Source organism: Clupea harengus, chromosome 15 (genome assembly GCF_900700415.2).
Source record: "Clupea harengus chromosome 15, Ch_v2.0.2, whole genome shotgun sequence".
NCBI lineage: Eukaryota > Metazoa > Chordata > Actinopteri > Clupeiformes > Clupeidae > Clupea > Clupea harengus.
Window position 1 is genome coordinate 10,081,509 of NC_045166.1, and position 18,603 is coordinate 10,100,111.

The window sequence follows — 18,603 nt, forward strand, 5'->3', positions numbered from 1 at the left end:
TGGCCTGTGTCGCTCACGCTCATTGGTGTTTCCATAGCAACAGTCTTATGTTTGCAGCGCTGCCCCAGAAGTGGAGGGACAGCGGAGAGCAGACAGCATTTCACAGAGCAAGCACAAACACAGAAACAAACACGAATCAAATTACTCCAAAACAGCACTATAATGCTTGTGAGTCTAGTTTATTCACACACACATTTACAATTGAATTGCTACTTTGCATATTCAGATTTCTGCACCACAGCGCCATCTGGATCTGGTGGGACACAATAATGTAGAAACTAATGTAGAAACGCCACTGGTCTCCTTTACTATGCCGCCATAAAGATCATGATCCATAAGACATTTAAGTGACAACAACAGGAGTCAAAACGGGCGCACTGGTGATTCTTTAAAGAAAATAATAATGTAAGTACGATATTTTCATGTTACCTCATTTCCAGTTATTCTGATTTATACAAAGAGTCGATGGCTGTAAATAAAAACAGATCATACGTTGCAAAATACTTTCAGTTTCATTTCTCCATTAAAGCCGCGCCACGGATGGTAGAGAGATGTTAAGTTTCATTCGTTCTTTTCAGCAAAGCGCAAATCCACTGGTTTCGATGTCCGGAAAGGTAAGTTTTAGAAGATTAGGAACTGTGTTACCTAGCTGCTGTACTGAATATGAATGTAGCCAAAATGGTGCAGCACAACCTCGTCCACACTCAGGTCGCTCTTCCACAACAGTGAGCGGGTGCTCGTCATGGATGGTAGAGGGATCTTAAGTTATATTCGTGAAAGTGCAAATTCACTGCTTTCGATGTCCAGAAAGGTACGTTTGGGAAGATTAAGAACTGTGGTTAATAGTTGCTTTACCAAATATTAATGTAGCCAAAATGGTGCAGCACAAACTCGTCCACACTCAAATCTCACTCCCACAACAGGGAGCGGGTGCTCTGCGCGAACAAATCCTACTTCTTTCAGATGAAGCAGCTCGTGTATTTGATGGTAGGTAGCCTAACACCTGCACATAGATGCAGACTATCTTCTTCTCATAAACTTTTACACAGATTGCTATTTGCTTGCGTAGTGAACTTGGAAAAACAACTATATTCATTTATTTTCCTTAGCCGCAGAACTTAATGAATCAGACATCCTCACCTTGACAAGGCAGGACCTAAACGACCTTCTCCCTGGGCCTCAGCACTTCAAGATTCGGAAAAAGATTGCGGAGCTGATCAGCTCAGCTGGAAGGGTGAGGAAAGCTACAAAGCTTAAATAAGGGTGTGGTTAAATTTGAAGTAGGCCCAGTTTGATAGGTCCGATTGTCAAATATGGATTAGCTTACAACCTTTGCACAAGATTTTGACTGTACAATTGATGCGTTTAGACAAAAACACAAGTAACAGGTGTTTGTGGGCAGTGGTTTCTGAATTAGATGCTAGTATAAGTATTAACTGCATACAATGTGTAATACTACAATCATCTTATCAAATACTAGGAGAGGTCGTCTGGGGTCAGTTGTAACACACAATACCATCGGCTGCAGCCATCAAGCGTAGCTAGCAAGTGGAAATGTGACAGCCTTGGTTTGTAAGAGACTACCTCAACGCTGTAAAGACTACAATTTACAGAAAAACCCTTATCCACCACTAGTCTGGTTTGAGTAGCCTAATGCACGGCTGTTGCATTACATTTGACTTTAACCCTTGAAATGGGCATGTACAATTGCCCTCAGCCATAGTTATAACTGCCCCCTAGGTACTCACTGCATTTAAACGAAAATTAGAGAAAAAGACGAAAGATGTATGTTGCAGATATGTTAAAATGAAAGGTGGCCTTTATGCCGATTTTTTCCACCAAAAGATCAAAAAGTACAGAAACGCAAAGTGTTTCAACTTACCTACATGTAAATCATACTGTATATTTGTTTTGTTGTAATTTGGGAAAATCAAACGATATATGTCAATGTAGTTGTATTCATTTTTGTATAATATTTAGTTTTTGGGTTTCACTTTTTACTTTTCTGTGTATTACAATAAGTTAGGCCTACTATACATTTGTGGGTGCTTTGTAAATCTGTCCATATCTGGGTTTATTTGAATCAAATTAGCCTCATGTAAATTTTCTAAATTTTGTAGACTGCTTTCAAGGAGCCACCTGTGTGTTCAGATTTCTTACCCGAAACACTAAAGGATGTGTTTTCAAGAGAGAATGTGAAGAGTAAGTTTCTAATCAAGTCACGTTGTAAGTAGGCGTAATGTTATTGTTCTCTATGATAATTCACAGGGAAAAACAAAGAAGAAAAAAAAATGAAATACTGGAAATTATTTGCAAACATGATTTGAAAAAAATGTATCTTGTTTGATGTGTAAACGTACCTGATATACATTTTATCAGTACATGTGTTGTTTAAGAACCAAACCCATCACCCCGATAGTCACAGCACATCCATCACTTGAAGTGCAGGAACTTACTTCCTCTCTAGATCTGCCTGTGGCTGGCGTACCCTTGGAGAACTGCCTTCGCATTCTGCGTGACGCTGAGACACACCTGGCATCTTCTCTGGACTCTGTGAGACAGCATGTGAAACTGCTGGAGAGCCTGCAACCTCCTCCCCCGGAGGGCCCCAGCACCGACGGGGCAGCTGCTGGGTGCTCACACCCTCGCATTAAAGATGAAACACGTCCTCATCTAAACAGCACCAGCTCTCCAGGTAAGCAACGGTGCCACTCATTCAGACCCACAGACACACCATGGAATAGAAATATTTTTTATTGCCAATTGTCAAGAGAATAACACTGAGATTTGCACAAGGATGTAGAGAATATTAAGAGGTTGGCTGAGACTATTCTGAAAGATTAAGGAGAAAGGAAGGAAATCTGCGTCTAAATGAAGGGCCCCTTTATATAAATTGAAGAGTGTTGTCTTGTTCCAAGGGAAGTGAAGATATATTTAGGGAACTTTAAGCACTCCCAGTGGCATTTGTACATCACGTGTTGTCATTAAACACGGTGTCATTTTTAACTTTGTTTGCAGTGCTTAGACCTGGCAAGCCACTCCTAGTACTTCCTGCCTGTACTGCATTTGATAAGACAGTGCTTTATGTGTATTTGCTTTTGGGTGTCTCCATACAGTGAAAATCCACTTACTGGTGTGTGGGAACACCATGGGCGTCCACAATGATCTGGTCAGGCGTGTGGGTGTGCCAACACTGGAGGTCGGTGTGGAGGAATGCCAAATAATCCTTGTGTTTTGCCCGGTGTGGTCACGAGCAGGGACAGACATTGATGCAGCACTGAGTAAAGTGCCTGGTAAGACTCACACTCACATATACTGTACATAGCTATACTGTACGATAACCATTTTTGCTCAAGCCTAAGACCTATACTATGTTAAGGACTTTACGATTTAAGATTTGTATCTCCCTCGTTGATGTAAACTGTAGTTATTATACTTCATACCTGTGCTAGTTTGATGGACACATTTCTGACAAATGAGTTGTTTTTCTTTGCCAACAGGAAACAAAGATGCCATTTTGGTGGTAATGCACTATACTTATAACCCCCAGCAAGGTCTGACTGGAACGAGACCTACTTCCCAAGCGAATATTAGAGCAGTTCACATATTGTTCCACGACCTCCACGGAGGCCTTCTGAACTGTGAACCTAATAGACAAGCAGTGGCTGTTATTGAGGCTGCCTTGAAAAAATATACTGTGCCAAACAGGTTTACATGAGAGAGGATGAATTCAGCCTCACATCACCAGTCTCCACAGACACTATAGATACTATACACCTACGGGTACTATACACATACATAAAGCTAAAGCTAAATCTGGTGACACAGACATTAGTCCACTTTTAATGATGTTAACGTCATGTGTCAGTACTTGCGAGCCGCAGTGGTCAGCCTTACTGCAGAAATGTTGCTTTTGTTGTGTTTGGCACTTTTTCCTCTGAAATGTGTAATTAATGAATGAATCACACTTTGGTAATGAATCCCAGGACGAAGTCAAAAAGGTGTTTCAATGCAAAGGTTTAATATAATTTCTCACAATGCTTTGTAAGAATGCCATCAACGCTGTAAGAAAATTAAAAACCATTCTTGCCCACAATTTCCTTATGTGTATTTAGTCACAGTGACCAAAACTTCTGCAGGCACATATATTTTTATATCTCACCTCGAACATTAGAGTGGACAATTCAACAGCCAGTTTTGTTGTTTTACCTTTTGTCGTTATATTTCATGACTACTTACAAACAGGTTTCTCATTGGTTACATAAATCAAACACGCAAAACAAGCACATTGGTTGCTGATGCTTGGTACAGTAGTGTTTGCCATTACATAACAATTTCAAAAAACAAACAAACAAAACAAAGAAGATCAGAACAAATACACCTGAAGGAAGTCTGTTATACTCTGGAGTACACAGGGGTATCTTTCACCTGCAGGAGACACGTGGACAGCCATGGGATTCACATCTCTTTTCAGATCTGTGCTAAAGAACGCCATTAACGTAAAAAACAAAGGTTGTTTCAAAAAGGGAAGTCAGACACTGGTAGAAAAGATACCCCTACTCCCTCCTGCACCATCTTTTATCTTTCCCTTTCCGTTACTCTGAGAGAATGCACAGAAATGTCAGAGTTTGGCCGTTTGGTGCAGAAAAGGAGGTTGCACTCACACAAGCTGGAAAGGGAGGGTGTACGTTTCATTAGGAACTGTGATAGGCCTCTCTGTCTCTTTCTCCACAGAGAACTTGACCATTACTCCTACAAACACTTTCTTTGTGCACAGATTTCAGTAAATAAGGAGAGACGGAACAATATTCCCCCTCTCATGAGTCAAATGAGCTTTACGGTCCGTCCTCATAAGAAAACCAAACTGTGACAAAAAACGAAAGCTGGAAATACCAGCTCGAGGTCCATATTGATACGTATGGGGATTTTTACTCTTTGAAAGTGTTCAAACATTCCCCCACCCCAATCAATCAACATCTGTGAAAGCGTGACCTTTCGCTTATAGGCACGTCGATTCAAATTCCGAACACCCTTTCATTACCACACTTCGTCCAATCACACAACGAGGTGTCAAAACGTTGACCTGCACCGCAGAGCATAATGTGCTGCTCCCAAACGTCACCGCAAACACACACACACACACACACACAAAAGATAAAACAAAAAAAGATAATGATTAAGGGAGCCTAGGAAAAAAAAAAAAAGAAACAAGAAAGTGTCATCTCTATACATTCAATTCACAACCAACCCTCTTCGGCGGGTCCAACAGCATTCAACCCCCGAACCAGTCTTCCCTCTTGGGATGGGAGTCGCTCACACGTCGTGGCGCTTTGTGAAGATTGGTCTGCCTCACTGTCGCTGCCGGCGGTCACTGGCTTGGTCCCTTCTGGCGCTGGGCCCAGTAGTTGCTGTAGATGTTGTTGAACATGTCCTTGCAGGACAGCTTGGCGTCGAGGCGAGAGCAGATGAGGAAGGAGCCGCCCATCTTGCGGTGCAGAGAGTAGGTCTCCTCGGGCGGCGGGGTCAGTCGCTGCTTCAGCATGACCGGGATCAGGTTGTGGATGCGCTCGGTGGTGCTCTGCGCGCCGAAGTTGAACGGCTCTTCGGAGGCGAAGGCCTCCCCCAGGATCATCACCGCGTCCACGTGGGCGTTAATCATGGCCTGGGGGAGAGGGGCAAAAACCTTAGATGGGTAAGTCTGTAAGCAACATTGGGTATGTGTGTGTGGGTTTATAGCGTATGTCAGAGGGATATATATTTGCAACATTGGTTATGTGTGTGTGTTTGTAGCCTGTGTGTGTGAAAGAAGTCTACATGCAACATTGGGTATGTGTGTGTGTGTGTTTATAGCCCATGATCCATGATCAGCCCTGCACTAAGCAGCGTTATCCTACTTTTTGGTTTAAACCTCTAGATTTGCGGATTACTAAATGTAAAACTGGAGTTTTACACTAAGTCACACGAAAGATTTCCCAAGCTCTGCATAGGACTCCGAGACAGACATACGGTATGTGTTTGTGAAGCCCCCACTCGGTCAACAGAACAAGAACATTTTAGCGCTTAAGAAACCCGTGTACTTGACTCCATTTATCCCATCTCCAGTGTCTGAAGACATGTTTGTTTGTGTGTGTTTGTAGCCTATATGTTTGTGTTCGTCAGGTCAGTTGGGAGTTCTTGCGGTCCTCTGTGTGAGTCCTGTCAGTATAAACGTTCATGTAGACTCTTCACTGGTGTGGCCTCTGACCTTTGACTCGTAACCTGTGAGGAACTTCATGTCTATGGACTTCGACAGCACACCCTCTCTGTTCCCATCGGCTGCTGCTTTGATAATCTGTGGCATCAGAACAACACCGTCACGAGAGTCAACCATTTTAACACATCTATAGACAAAATGCCACACATTCTACTAGATGCATTAGCATTTTGGGAGATTTTAGGGAAGTAATTGTACCTCGATATACGCGTCAGTGAAATTCTGGTCAAAGCCTCTCGTTGCACCAAAGTCCAGTAACGCAACCTAAAATAAGATAATCATCAGTGTTAAGTCGTACTAACTCATCCCCACTTGTTTAAAAAAATCCAAAGATTAGCTTTAAAAGACGAAGCGCTACCACGTGAACAAAGCCTTACCGTGTGTGTCTGTGGATCGTAGAAGAAGTTTGACCAGTTGGGATCTGTCTGCATGTACCTGAACTCAAACAGCTCCCGAAGACAAAGGTTTAAGATGTTCTCACAGATCTGCAAGGGGAAAACAAATACTAAGGAGCAAATAACCAAACGCATCAAATCACCTCTTTATTTTCTATGTAGCAATACCTTTACTTCACCACTAGGTGGCGAACACTACATAGTAAAGTCCCTTGCCTGCACTCATTTACTGAACACACTGCGATCACGATCACTTCACGTGCGTGCAGAAATCTCTCTCACAGTGGTGTGGTGTGGTGTGATGTGGTCTGTGAATCTGATCCCTGTATCAAAAATCACCCTGACCCTGTTGAACCGTGTTAGAATCTGTTCCAAGTTCCATAGTTCCAAGCTCTGGTTCCAGCTGTCCCTCCAGGGGTGCCCCTCCCTGGTGTGCAGGGGCAGTGATGGGGGCATGGGGAGGGCACCCTCCCTGGTGTGCAGGGGCAGTGATGGGGGCAGTGATAGGGGTATGGGGAGGGCACCCTCCCTGGTGTGCAGGGGCTGTGATGGGGGCATGGGGAGAGCATAGCCTGGGGAGAGCATAGCCTGCTGCCTAGTATTGGGGGGCGACAGTGGTACGGGGGTAGAGAAGTCGTTTAGTAATCAGTAATAATCAGTAGGAATCAGAAGGTTGCTAGTTCGATTCCCTGTCGAAGCGTCCTTGAGCAAGACACTGAACCCCTAATTGCTCCTGATGTGCAGTGTGCCATCAGTGTAAATGTAAAATGTGTATACATCCTTGTAAGTCGCTTTGGATAAAAGCGTCTGCTAAATGACTAAATGTAAATGTATTGACTTTGAGGGCCAACAGTGTGGAAGTGCCACAAACTATCTGAGAGCAGGGTGAGGAAATATTTGGGGTGGGGGTGCCATCGGGGTGAACTCATGTTTTGGCCATACCTCATGGAGGTGTACGTGTGTGTGTGTACCTCGTTCTTGAGCTCCTGAGGGAGGTTCTCGGCCTGGTCAAGTGGGAAGCCAGGCACCAGCTCAGTGGTGAGTACGTGACGGCCACTCAGCTCGTCCACCACGTTAGGCACGTAGAAGAAGGGCTGATCCTTCAGCAGTTCCCTACAAACCACACACACACACACACACACACACACACACACACACACACTGAGTCAGAAAACCACAGGAAAGTTGGCAGCAACTTTTTTCAAAAGAGGGGAACCGAGTAAGTTAGATCAATCTTTCCAGATATTTCATGACACAGGGGAGGAAAAAATTTATGAATTTAATCAAGGACGTGCTCCTTTGCAGCACGTGCGCGGGTACGCACACAAACGCACACACGCATACACACTGATAGACACACAGACAAGCCCCTGTAGTGGCCTAGTAAGGAGACATCAGTGACAGGCTAAGGTAGCTCCAGGTCTCAAAGACAACATGTCTGTCTGTTTCACAGCCATGCTGGCCTGCATCTACCTGAAGCACCGTGCTCTGAACCCCAAACACTCCCTCTTCCTGTCATCAGAGACTACTGGGCCTGGGATAGTGGCACCCTGTGTGTGTGTGTGTGTGTGTGTGTGTGTGTGTGTGTGTGTGTGTGTGTGTGTGTGTGTGTGTGTGTTTGGGGGGGGTTGACTCAGGGTTGGGGACCCAGGGTGGGGAAGGGAGGGCACACTGTCCTCTGTCCGCTTCTTCAGAGGGCTATATTGAAGAGCTGGCACAGTGCGAATGGTTTGGTGCCTTTATATCTCCTGGTCGAAACTCAACACCACCACAGGGGCTATTTCTGGTGCACAGCTGCAGGAGCTCCGAGGACTTGGAGTCAGACAGGGAGCTGTGAGTCCATAATTGCTAGATCATGCTCCATGTTGTGGTGTTTATTTTCGACTTTCAACGTCAGGCTATTTTAAGGCCTTAAAACAGTAAACGGCCAAACCGCATACATAATCAATAATTTGAATATAATTACGTAGCTGTGTGTCAACCTCTTCAAAACAGATACAATATGGGCAGTGCACAGCTTGTTTTGAGTATGTGTTTGAACAGACATATGGCAGATGAGCGTGCCAGAGAGAGAGACAGAGAGAGAGGGAGAGAAAGGGTGAAAGGAAGAGATGGAGAGAGAGAGGGAGAGAGAGAGAGAGGGACAAAGAAATGGAGAGATGTTGAGAGGATGAAAGAGAGAGAGCGAGAGAGAGGGACAAAGAAAGGGAGAGAGGTTGAGAAGATGAGAGAGAGATTCACCGTCTCGTTCATGACTCACTTGAATTTTTTGGAACATTTGGCCTCCCTTATGTAATCGCACTCCAGCGCCAGCTCACGTCTCATAACATCAATCAAGTGCTCAGGGAACAAACCTGCTCCATTCAAACACACACACACACAAGTAAAGGGCATAAGCAACAGGTATACTTAGTTCGCTACAGAAAACGACTCCAAAGATCACCATCATACAGTACAGTTGAAATCATCAGAAAGGTGTAGTTTTATACAGAGCGTTAAAAAAATAAATGCGAAACTAAGCTGAGAAATACACCAAGCCTGCTGTGCTTGTGATGATTCAGGTCAAAATGATGAGCGGCTACACTGGTGGGCCTTTCAGACCACTCCTGAAGAGGAGCTTCTCAGAGACCAAGCGTCACGAAGAGGGTACAGACAAACCACAGGAGATGACGGGTGGAAAGCATACAGTGCACCCCTGTCTCAGAGGATAGGGCCTTCAGTTTCACCCCTGTTTACAACCTGGAGAACTGATTTGTTTGAAACCCTGTGTGTTTAGTTTTTTGTATATGGGAGAGGGGGGGGGGGGCTGACCAAAGCCAAGATCAGAGTTAAAACAGTGGAAACGCTTTCACTGCAGCTGTTTAAGTGGTAAGACACCATAGAATAATGTACATCTCATGTCATTCCAAACTTGTGGAAACAGACGTGTAAAATCTACAAACAGGGACCCCTGACTACAGCAGCACCCGCAGTGAAGCTAATTACTGTAGCTAGCGAATTCGCTACGCTGCAATGACACTCCAGATAAGGGTGAGGTCATTGTCCCCAGCTGTCATGGCTGTGGAAGTAGTGCCTGAGGATAAAAACATTAGGTCACGTGACACTGTGGCAGCCTGCGCCTACAGGTCTTTGTTGGCAAGTCTGAGGCTGTCCTCAGAACAGACAAAAGGGCCTTGGTGATTGCCCTAAGTGATCATGAGTCATTGCATCACTGTGTGCATGACTGATCTCAGAGCAGTGAGAGTGTTGAGGTGAGGAGATAATTGAGGCTTAATACCATGTTCGTACCATTGGCATCTTTAATGGCAAGGCTATTCTCATGGGTACATTGTAGAATCACATCCATAGAGTACAGAAAAAATAATAAGCAGATAAACGAGTAAATAAATAAAACAACCAAATAACTATAGATGTGAAAGAGGGTGCACTGCATGCGTGTAAAACTGTGAGAGGTCATCACCTTCAGGTAGAGCGTTGCTCATACTGAGGAGCGTCATCATGTTATTGACGTCGCTGTCGATGCTCTGTGCCACTCCAGGGTACTAACAAAATAACAGAGAACACAACAGAACTCTCTGAGACCTGAAGAAATAAAAGCAAACTAGAATATTCCATTTATTTACTGAAGATTACCCTCTAGAGACATTGTCTCAGCATGTCACCATGTGTTATATATTTCTCTAGTATAGTTTTCTCTGTACTGCTGTATTAGGGTTCTCACAGCAAAAACAGCAGAACGGAGAAGTACATTACAGACACAGCAACATGCCCAGACTTGATAATGATAAAGTCTATTTATTGGTGCACTCGAAGCTAGGCACTAATCTGCAGGGCTGTGGTTCGAGCTGCGCCAGAGGTTAGAGCCCTACTGGAGCAGAAGACACGACAGACCGTGAAGAACAAGTTTATGTGAGCAGAACTGAGTTTAGATATCGTGGCTGCGTAGCGTAGCCGCTAGCACTTAAACAGATCCCACCTCCATCTGTGGTATGTAAGCCAGTGATATGTAATTTTAGCCACTGTAATCTGGTAGAGATACTACACAGTGAAGCACTGGTAGATCCACCTGTACCAGGTGTTTACAGTCCTGTGCACACCAATCCGCTTGGCACAATTATAGCGGACACTGAGCAGATACAGCCCTTCAGTCTTATACTTTAATAGCAAGGGATGGACCTTTGGGGACACGCTTGTCTCACCTGGATCTTCATGGCCACCTCTCGGCCGTCCTTCAGCTTGGCCAGGTGCACCTGCCCAATGGAGGCTGCGGCAAAGGGGCGATCCTCAAACGACTCCAGCTTGTCCCTCCAGTTGGGCCCGAGGTCGTTGTTCAGGGCTTTCTGCCAGGGAGAAGGGGGAAGGACAGAGATGAAGTCTGACTCCGATCTGACTGGACGCAAGTCACTGGGCTAGTAATCTAGCATTTTTATAGTCAAATGACTTCACGCCAGCACCTGGTAGAAAGGTCTACACACTCATACTTATATCATTAACGTGTTTAGACTACGATTAGCAAGTTTGATTAGAAAGTATGAGGGTATTCTGATGGACTGGCTGGAAGTACTCAAGAGCTCCATTCATTTTGTTCACTGTGGATACTTGCACCACTTCCAGCTGGGAGAAATAGACTTAACCTACGGTCATAGTATTTCACAGCATAACTCTGAAGTGACAGCACAGCCAAGATTACCAGCAGGCCTTACCGTCATTTGCTTGATTGGCATGAAGTCGGCGCTCTGGCGAACACGCTCGAAGATCTTAGCCAGCTGTGGGTTTATGAAGGCGTCATCTGAAAATTACCAGACACAAGAGGGCAATGTTAGTCAGTACAGCCACCAAAAGCCATAAGATAGATGCAGTCCATATACCATTCGCCATTCTAGGCCTCTAGCAATACTCTGGACAAGGGATTGGATAACCTTGGATAACAACAGTTAATAACAGTAATACCTATGCTAAGCTTTGGCACTACACACCACATTAAAAAGGAAGCAGTACCATAAACAAGTATATTTTGGTAAAAAAAAAAAACATGAAAACTATGCCTTCAACAGGAACACATGACACAAGATATAAGCCAGCACGATAGCCTTAGTTTCTCCAACTATCCACTAGGGGTCTACCTGTAACACCATGTATTCCTAGGCAACAACTTGATATGACTGATCTCTGCTGTGTAAACCCACGCCGAGCTGACCTCTGCACAGAGCGCATGTTATGATCTAAGCATGTTGACACAACCACAGCAGATGCAGGCGTTCCTGGAGGAAAATGCGGGACTGCTCTTAAGAGCGTACAGAAAAACATAGTCTAACATGAGGAGGTCCGGACTTCAGGACAGCAACATTGAGTAGACTCAACATGTGAGAGGTGTTCTTCAACAGCGTGGGTTAATGGACAGTAGACAACAGTTTTTAATAATCACACAAAAATAATTTTGTCCACACATTCTTTATCCAATCTGGCAAGAAGCTTGGGTGCTCACATTATTGACATGAACTAAGTCCATCCCCTAGCGGAGTTCAAAGTGTCCGATGATCGTCTGTAAAATAATAACGACCTTGAGGGTTTCGCTTGTTGTACTACAATGGCTGAAGGCTGAATCCATGACCTTGGTTTTGCCCGGTCGTTCACCACTCACTGAGCGGCAGGCGCCCTGTGTACCCTCCCGCATGGCCCACACACCACTCTGTTTTTTTGTTTTTTTCTCTGTGTGCATGTTTGTAATGCCTGGATCAGATCCGATGAGAAGGTCACAATCCTTGCATGGCTGACAGGCGTAGAAGCCGGAGGAGATCTCAAAATAAGCTGTCGCTGCCGCTGTCCCTCAGCTGGTAAGCCTCCACCCATCACACAACGAACATGACAATGTTGGAGGCACGCCAAGGGGACCTGGCCTTTTCGCACTGTGAGGGCTTGTTTACCGTCAGAGATGTTTTTTCTCTCTGAGACAAGACGAATGCAGAGCATTGGTCTGACCCATGAGCGATAACAGCCGCCTGTGAGTGCTATTTATTTCCTTTCCCAAAACTGAAGGTCGTGAACAGCCACACTTAGTGTTAAGTGTCCTGAATGTACATTTATATACCTACAGTATCTGCTTTATATATTAAGGTATATATGGAGTGTACTAATGTGCTTAACACTTGACGAGTGTCATTTTTGTAAATTGAATGTAGAAAGTGCAACACACTAATATATCGCGTCTAGGGCCCATGGGGTTCGTGTTAGGGGTAGGTTTGGGGTAGGTTTGGGGCTTAAGCTTGTAACACATAAAAATATGTATATGGTTTACAAGTACACAGTGTTACAATTGTGATTCAAAGTGGAGCCCTAACGATTTCATTCTAAAACAAGCATTCTTGATGCACGGTGCAACTCGATGCATCTAGGCTTTCTTGTTTTTCATTCATAAATACAAGCACTCAGATTTGAACTCTGTTTTCCCTTTTTATATTTGTGGTGTACTCCATAAACATGTTATTGTTTTCACATTAAACGCAAAAGGAGCAGTTTCTGAAATGGGTTCAAATTAGTTGTTTACATTCATTATGCAGGTGTGCATATTATTCAATTAAATTGTTAAGAAAGAAAAAAAAAAGAACGGTAACTTAATTTTGTGCATTCAGAATCTTTCATGTTAGCAAACCATTATTTTTCCCAGGCTCTAGTAAACATTTGGATAAGTACACTACACATATGAAATGGTACCTTGTGAACTTTTCAGTTCTGAGCTATTCTCCAGAGGACAGACACAGTGAGACAACAGAGAGAAGACACAAACACTAGCGTCTCCTTCTCACATTCCAGTCAATCCAGCCCGAGGTTAATGTCGGGGGTAACACTGAGTCAAGTTAACAGGAGCGCATGCGTTCGGGGGGGGGGAATAAAACCATTTGAATGATGACCTGGCACACAGAGGAACGCAAACTACATTCAAGGCTGCCAGTCAAGAGTTAGGATGACAACCACAGCTTATTCTTCCGTCAGGAATCATCCTCCCATTTAACATCGCTCACTCATTCTCACTTCAAACCACTTCACTCACTTACGCACTTAATTAAATCACTCGCTCACTCTTGGGTGAAAAGGTCTCACCGGCTCCAGTAATAATAACCTATGACAGTGTGAATGACAACACGACATGGAGGAAACATGAAGTACATTCAAGGCTGGCCGTCAAGAGTACGACGTCTTCCGTCTGATCATTCTGTCTTTGTCATCATGTCCCTCTCTTTCTCTTTCGCCCGCTCGCTCACTCTCCCACACCTGTCAGATGACACCAGCCTCAACGGCAGTAGCAGGTCCAGTTCTAATGACTTATGGCTGGCATGATGCTGGGATACCAGTCATAAGCTTGTCAGGCTGGAGCAGTGCCACGCAAAACCCCCGGGCAGTTAGGAAACAGGGCACGCATGATAAACGAGGCAGGCTAGACCCTGTGATGTAACAGTGCTGGGTATGGCTTTGAGGACTAGGCTAACACAGGGCAGTTAGGAAACAGGACATCTATGATGAATACGCTTCATCTGTTTGTGTAACCCAGTGGGGACCACAGCCATAATAAATGGAGCTATTCCATATGAGGACTTTTGGTGCGCTCGAGACAACTCGGAACTCAGGTAATTCAGACTTCCCAGTTCCAACTTTAAATTCAGGGTAGATGGATTACTTTGCGTGGTATTGCACTGTATTTTTTCTAGTGGGAGGTCAGAAAATCCCGACCTCTGACTTGTCTGGATCAGCATTAGTAAACACATGGTCCATGATAAATGAACCTATACCATGAGGCATAGGCCAACACAGGGTCCATGTTAATGAAACCTATACGATGATGCAAAGGCCAACACGATGGGCACTAGGATAAAGGGATATTGCAATGTGGGTCCTACTTTTAGATCTTTTTGGGTCAAAACCTTTACTAGTGGCATTTAACGATCGAAATCAGTCTACCGTAGTTTTGAGTTGGAACGCTACAACTGGCAACCGCAAAAATGGCTATACAATGGAATCCTATGAAACCAGCATGTCAAAGGTAAACTACTTGTTTTCGCCACTGACATGCTTGTAATTGTTATTATAAAAGGTCTGACAACACGGAGAGGATCCCTACAGAAATACACCTGTATCTGTTTACTTCAATATCTATAAAGAAACTGTAGAAAATTACTTTTTTTCTGGTAAAAGGTTGTTGATATTTGAGCTCAACAGTCATTCAAATCATATCCCTTCTTTCCATGCTCCTGAAGCAGCGTGTTGATTAGCTGGAATTGTGTATGGCATGTTTCCCATGTTTCCTATTTACCAAGGCAGGAATGTGAACAAACACTGGAGGTCACCTTTAAGAAACCTTTGCACTGGGCACACCTCTGAGGACTAGGCGGATAGGACATAGGAAGCACCCATAACAGCACCAGCCCCAGCAATGCAGACCCAGGGTGAGGGGGGGGGGGGGGGGGGGGGGGTACGCACACCTGGGGATCGGACTTTAGGACTCACCTTGGATGCTGAGCATCTGGCCCAGCTTGAGGGCGGCGCCGCGCACCTTACACAGGGTCCGGACGATGCGCTCGGCGTTGGCCTCCGATAAGAACGGGCTGGAGTCCAGCACTGACTTCTTGTTCCCTGAAGAGAGGAAAAGATGTCCGTCTGGACTGTGTCATCGTGTCAGCCCACACACAAAAAAAATGAGCCTCAGAGAAAATATAGTGTTACTCGGCGCTGTTTAAATCAAGGCGCACATAACAAACACTTAAAAAGTCTCTTTAGACGTCAGCAATAAAGAAGCAACACAGTTGAACATCTAATGGTATTATGGAAATGCCTGTTTTCCTTTTTAAATTCCTTTCACGGGGAAACCAGACTAAACATATCCGTGTTTCCATTTTTTTAATGTTCTGAAGCATTTGCAGAGGTCAAATGCTGCACATTTCCTTAAATAACTAGACAAAGTTGCTGCAGCAGGCAACAGTTTGCCGTTGTTGCAGTGTGCGTTGTTGCAGTGTGTCGTTGCAGTGTGTGCCTGTTATGCAATGCAAAATGTGCACGTTAGAATGTTTGCATAAGAAACCTCTGTACTGGGCACACTTAAGAGGAAGTGTATTTCTCCCCTATAGTTTTAGAGGCAACACAGTTAGTTAGTTACACTACTTAAGAGCAATAAGAGCCCATGATGACCGTGGGGCACCACCTCAGGGTAACACTGACTACATGCTCTCCTGGTAGGGTTGTGTGTGTGTGTGTTTGTGTATGGGTGAATATTGTGTATATGAGCATGTGTGTATATGGGTGGGTGATTTAGTGAGAATGTGTATGTGCAGTGTGCGCGGGTGTGTGCTGGTGTGTGTGTGTGTGTAAATGTGTGTGTATGTGTGTGTTACTGAATGTGTGCAAGTGTGTGTGTGTTTGTTAGTGTGTGTGTATATATGTGTGTGTGTGTGTGTACGTGTATATGTATACGCGTGTGTGAGTGTATGTCAAGACCATCAGCTATTTTTGGACGTGTTGAAGTTACTTGTCCCTGTGTGACATCTGAAGGCTGGATCCCATTTCTGGGCAGACTTCAGAGCATGGGAACGTCACAGATGTTTGTGTACACAGCCACAGTTCTATAAGCACTCCCCTTATAAATACAGACTTTGAACAAACACACCTTGTTTCACTTAACTTCCGATGAAGCAGATTTAAGTGGACATTTGTAGACACACACTGGTAGAAACAATAAAGCAGACACTTTTTTTTTTTTTTTACCTTACTAAGAAAGTACAGACACAAATCTATCTCTAGTGGCAAACACAAAGCATTAAACAAATGTGTGTCTGTGGTTCAGGGCTGACAGCATGGTCTATAGGCGCAGGCTGTCAATGCGGCATTCACAGATTTACTTATTTGAGCCCAGATTACACAAGAAAATCTGCCAGAATTGGGGTGAAGTCATCCAGGTCGTTGGGAATAGCATTACCCTACAGTCAAATCAATATAGGCATATGTTTACATACATATTTATGTATAAATGTGTTTACATCTTATCTGTTTGTAAAATATGTATGTGTACATATAAAGTATGTATGTGCAATATATGTTTCTAACAATGGTGGTGTGCAACTGCACTGCCTGCACAACAATTCAAAGTAAAGTGTGTTGCTCTTTTCAGAACACACCCAAGACAGAAACCCTTTTAAAAATGTTCCGACTGTTCATAACACAAAAGGTTCTAAAACCTTCCGCAGTCTTGGTCTTGGTGACAGATTTCTGTCACAGTGGGGAGGTAAAGGTCAGATGAATTAATGGCCTGTTGCTGATCTTCCTTGGCAGCTGCTGAACTCTAAGGACCGGAGCAAACCTCAAACGTCCCGTAAATAAAACTGGCCTGGCCCCATGAAGGAGGAGCAATCACAGGTTTTATAGGAAACAGGGTGAGGGTGATGCTGCAAATTAAGTGTGAACCAGGTGTCTAATTTTATCGGTACAGGAGTGTATTGTGATTCATGGATGTCTACTTTAGCGAGTCCAGTGAGTCTCGTGAATGTCTGATTTCTCGACCCCAACAGAACATACAGCTTGCTCAAGCAACATCAACCTCATCAGCATATCAGACAATGTTGTTGTTGTTGTGGTTGTTAATCTGTGTTAGAGGATAATATGTAGTAGTTAATGGTTGGAGCTTATTATTAAGATTATAATTAATATCTACTAGGTAGTAGTTAAAGATTATTATAAAGATTATAATGAAAATCTATTAGTTAACGGTTGATGATTATTATTAAGATATTTATGGTAATTTCCCAACTATTACCCGCAATTTATACCTTGATTTATTAAAATGTCTGCAGACCTGCGGTTAATACTCGGGCGCGGTCTATACATGGGAATGCATTTTTTCTCTCTCCCTCTCTCTTTCACATACGAAATCCATTAAAAACAACATGGGATACAACACATTTCCATAATGATAAAGAAACAGGTGTGTGTATTAACACCAAACTATAGCCCATTTAACGTGATGCTATGGAGCTCATACCTCCACAAGGAAGGTCTCGCGCCAGGTAACCTAGCTATGAACTATACTTGCCGTCTGTAGCTTAGGGAACCATCTTAACAGAATATGAACTCATGGTAATATGAAGCTGCACAGGCACCCAGTGGGTTTTTACCTATTGTAGCTTTTGAACTAACCTAGCTATCTCGTGCTCATGTTAATATGAACTCATGTTAAAAGCTGCACAGGCACCCTGAGGGTTTCTAACTTTTCCTATTATAAGTTTGAGGAGACTGAAACATCAGCTAGATAACTAGCTATCATGTCATGCAAATGGGACTCTGCCATTTGAAATGTTTAAGGTTATTTAAAAGTTTCCTTAAGCTAGTTAGCTAGCTAATTAGCTAGCTAGTTAGCGGCAACGTAGTAACACCATTTGCTGTATAACCTGAAGCAAAGTTGAATTTCAGCTCAACAATGAAAGGCAGTCTTGGGTTCAGAGTGATCACAACCACTTGTGGATGATGTTAATTGGCTTCACATAAGAAATTAAAACAATCCTAAGAGAAATAATGGGACATTAGTGAAGCAAGGGCTTACTCTGATACCAGTGAAGTGATTAAAGGGGCTGAAGTTCCCCCTTCCCCCTTGCCCTTCTCAAACATGTTAAGTCAGTGGTTGCCAGGGGACTTATTAATGATGCAACTTAAACACTTATAGTTGGTAAAATACAGTAGTTGTTAATGGTTGAAGATTATTATAAAGATTGTAATTATTATCTTACCATTTTTTTCTTCACTTCGCATACTCTTCTTGGCCAAATCAGCCAGTGCTCCGATGCCCAGACCAACAGCAAGGCCTGAAACAAGACAACATTCGTATTTACCATGTCCGCCTTTAAAAACACATTATCTATACGTACATACATACAAGTTTAAAGATGTATAGTGTGTAGTTATTGTGTGTATATAAGTATA

The 18,603-nt window shown here is 43.7% G+C and overlaps 2 protein-coding genes across 4 annotated transcripts in view; one reads left to right on the forward strand and one right to left on the reverse strand.

Annotated features, from left to right (window-relative positions):
• Nucleotides 1-230: 230 nt before the first annotated feature.
• On the forward strand, nucleotides 231-4,096 carry LOC105897782. Of its 3 annotated transcripts, none has more exons than XM_012824749.3 (9): nucleotides 231-405; nucleotides 579-614; nucleotides 709-811; nucleotides 924-987; nucleotides 1,110-1,234; nucleotides 2,121-2,202; nucleotides 2,468-2,695; nucleotides 3,117-3,293; nucleotides 3,501-4,096. In XM_012824749.3, the coding sequence occupies exons 3-9, from the start codon at nucleotides 743-745 to the stop codon at nucleotides 3,716-3,718; spliced, it is 963 nt and encodes a 320-aa protein (XP_012680203.1). In that variant the 5' UTR covers nucleotides 231-405; nucleotides 579-614; nucleotides 709-742; the 3' UTR covers nucleotides 3,719-4,096. The 3 variants fall into 3 exon arrangements, with proteins under 3 accessions (XP_012680203.1, XP_031436943.1, XP_031436944.1); XM_031581083.2 differs by having other exon boundaries at nucleotides 727-811; XM_031581084.2 differs by lacking the exons at nucleotides 709-811; nucleotides 924-987; nucleotides 1,110-1,234.
• The window catches only part of coq8aa (coenzyme Q8A, genome duplicate a), a 32,819-nt gene continuing 18,216 nt past the window's right edge, over nucleotides 4,001-18,603 (reverse strand). Inside the window, exons 5-15 of the mRNA XM_012824748.2 lie at nucleotides 18,411-18,485; nucleotides 15,148-15,273; nucleotides 11,352-11,437; nucleotides 10,848-10,988; nucleotides 10,109-10,190; nucleotides 8,909-9,002; nucleotides 7,620-7,761; nucleotides 6,631-6,738; nucleotides 6,452-6,517; nucleotides 6,245-6,331; nucleotides 4,001-5,662 (exon numbers count right to left, since the gene is read on the reverse strand). Of these exons, the coding sequence (XP_012680202.1) occupies nucleotides 5,369-5,662; nucleotides 6,245-6,331; nucleotides 6,452-6,517; nucleotides 6,631-6,738; nucleotides 7,620-7,761; nucleotides 8,909-9,002; nucleotides 10,109-10,190; nucleotides 10,848-10,988; nucleotides 11,352-11,437; nucleotides 15,148-15,273; nucleotides 18,411-18,485 (1,301 nt within the window). The 3' untranslated portion in view covers nucleotides 4,001-5,368. The remainder of the gene's footprint in view (nucleotides 5,663-6,244; nucleotides 6,332-6,451; nucleotides 6,518-6,630; nucleotides 6,739-7,619; nucleotides 7,762-8,908; nucleotides 9,003-10,108; nucleotides 10,191-10,847; nucleotides 10,989-11,351; nucleotides 11,438-15,147; nucleotides 15,274-18,410; nucleotides 18,486-18,603) is intronic.

Coding starts and splice junctions, on each gene's coding strand:
- LOC105897782 (XM_012824749.3), top strand. CDS start 743: ATGGATGGTAGAGGGATCTTAAGTTATATTCGTGAAAGTGCAAATTCA. Junction 2,203..2,467: donor TTCAAGAGAGAATGTGAAGA/GTAAGTTTCTAA, acceptor CTTCCTCTCTAG/ATCTGCCTGTGGCTGGCGTA. Junction 3,294..3,500: donor AGCACTGAGTAAAGTGCCTG/GTAAGACTCACA, acceptor CTTTGCCAACAG/GAAACAAAGATGCCATTTTG.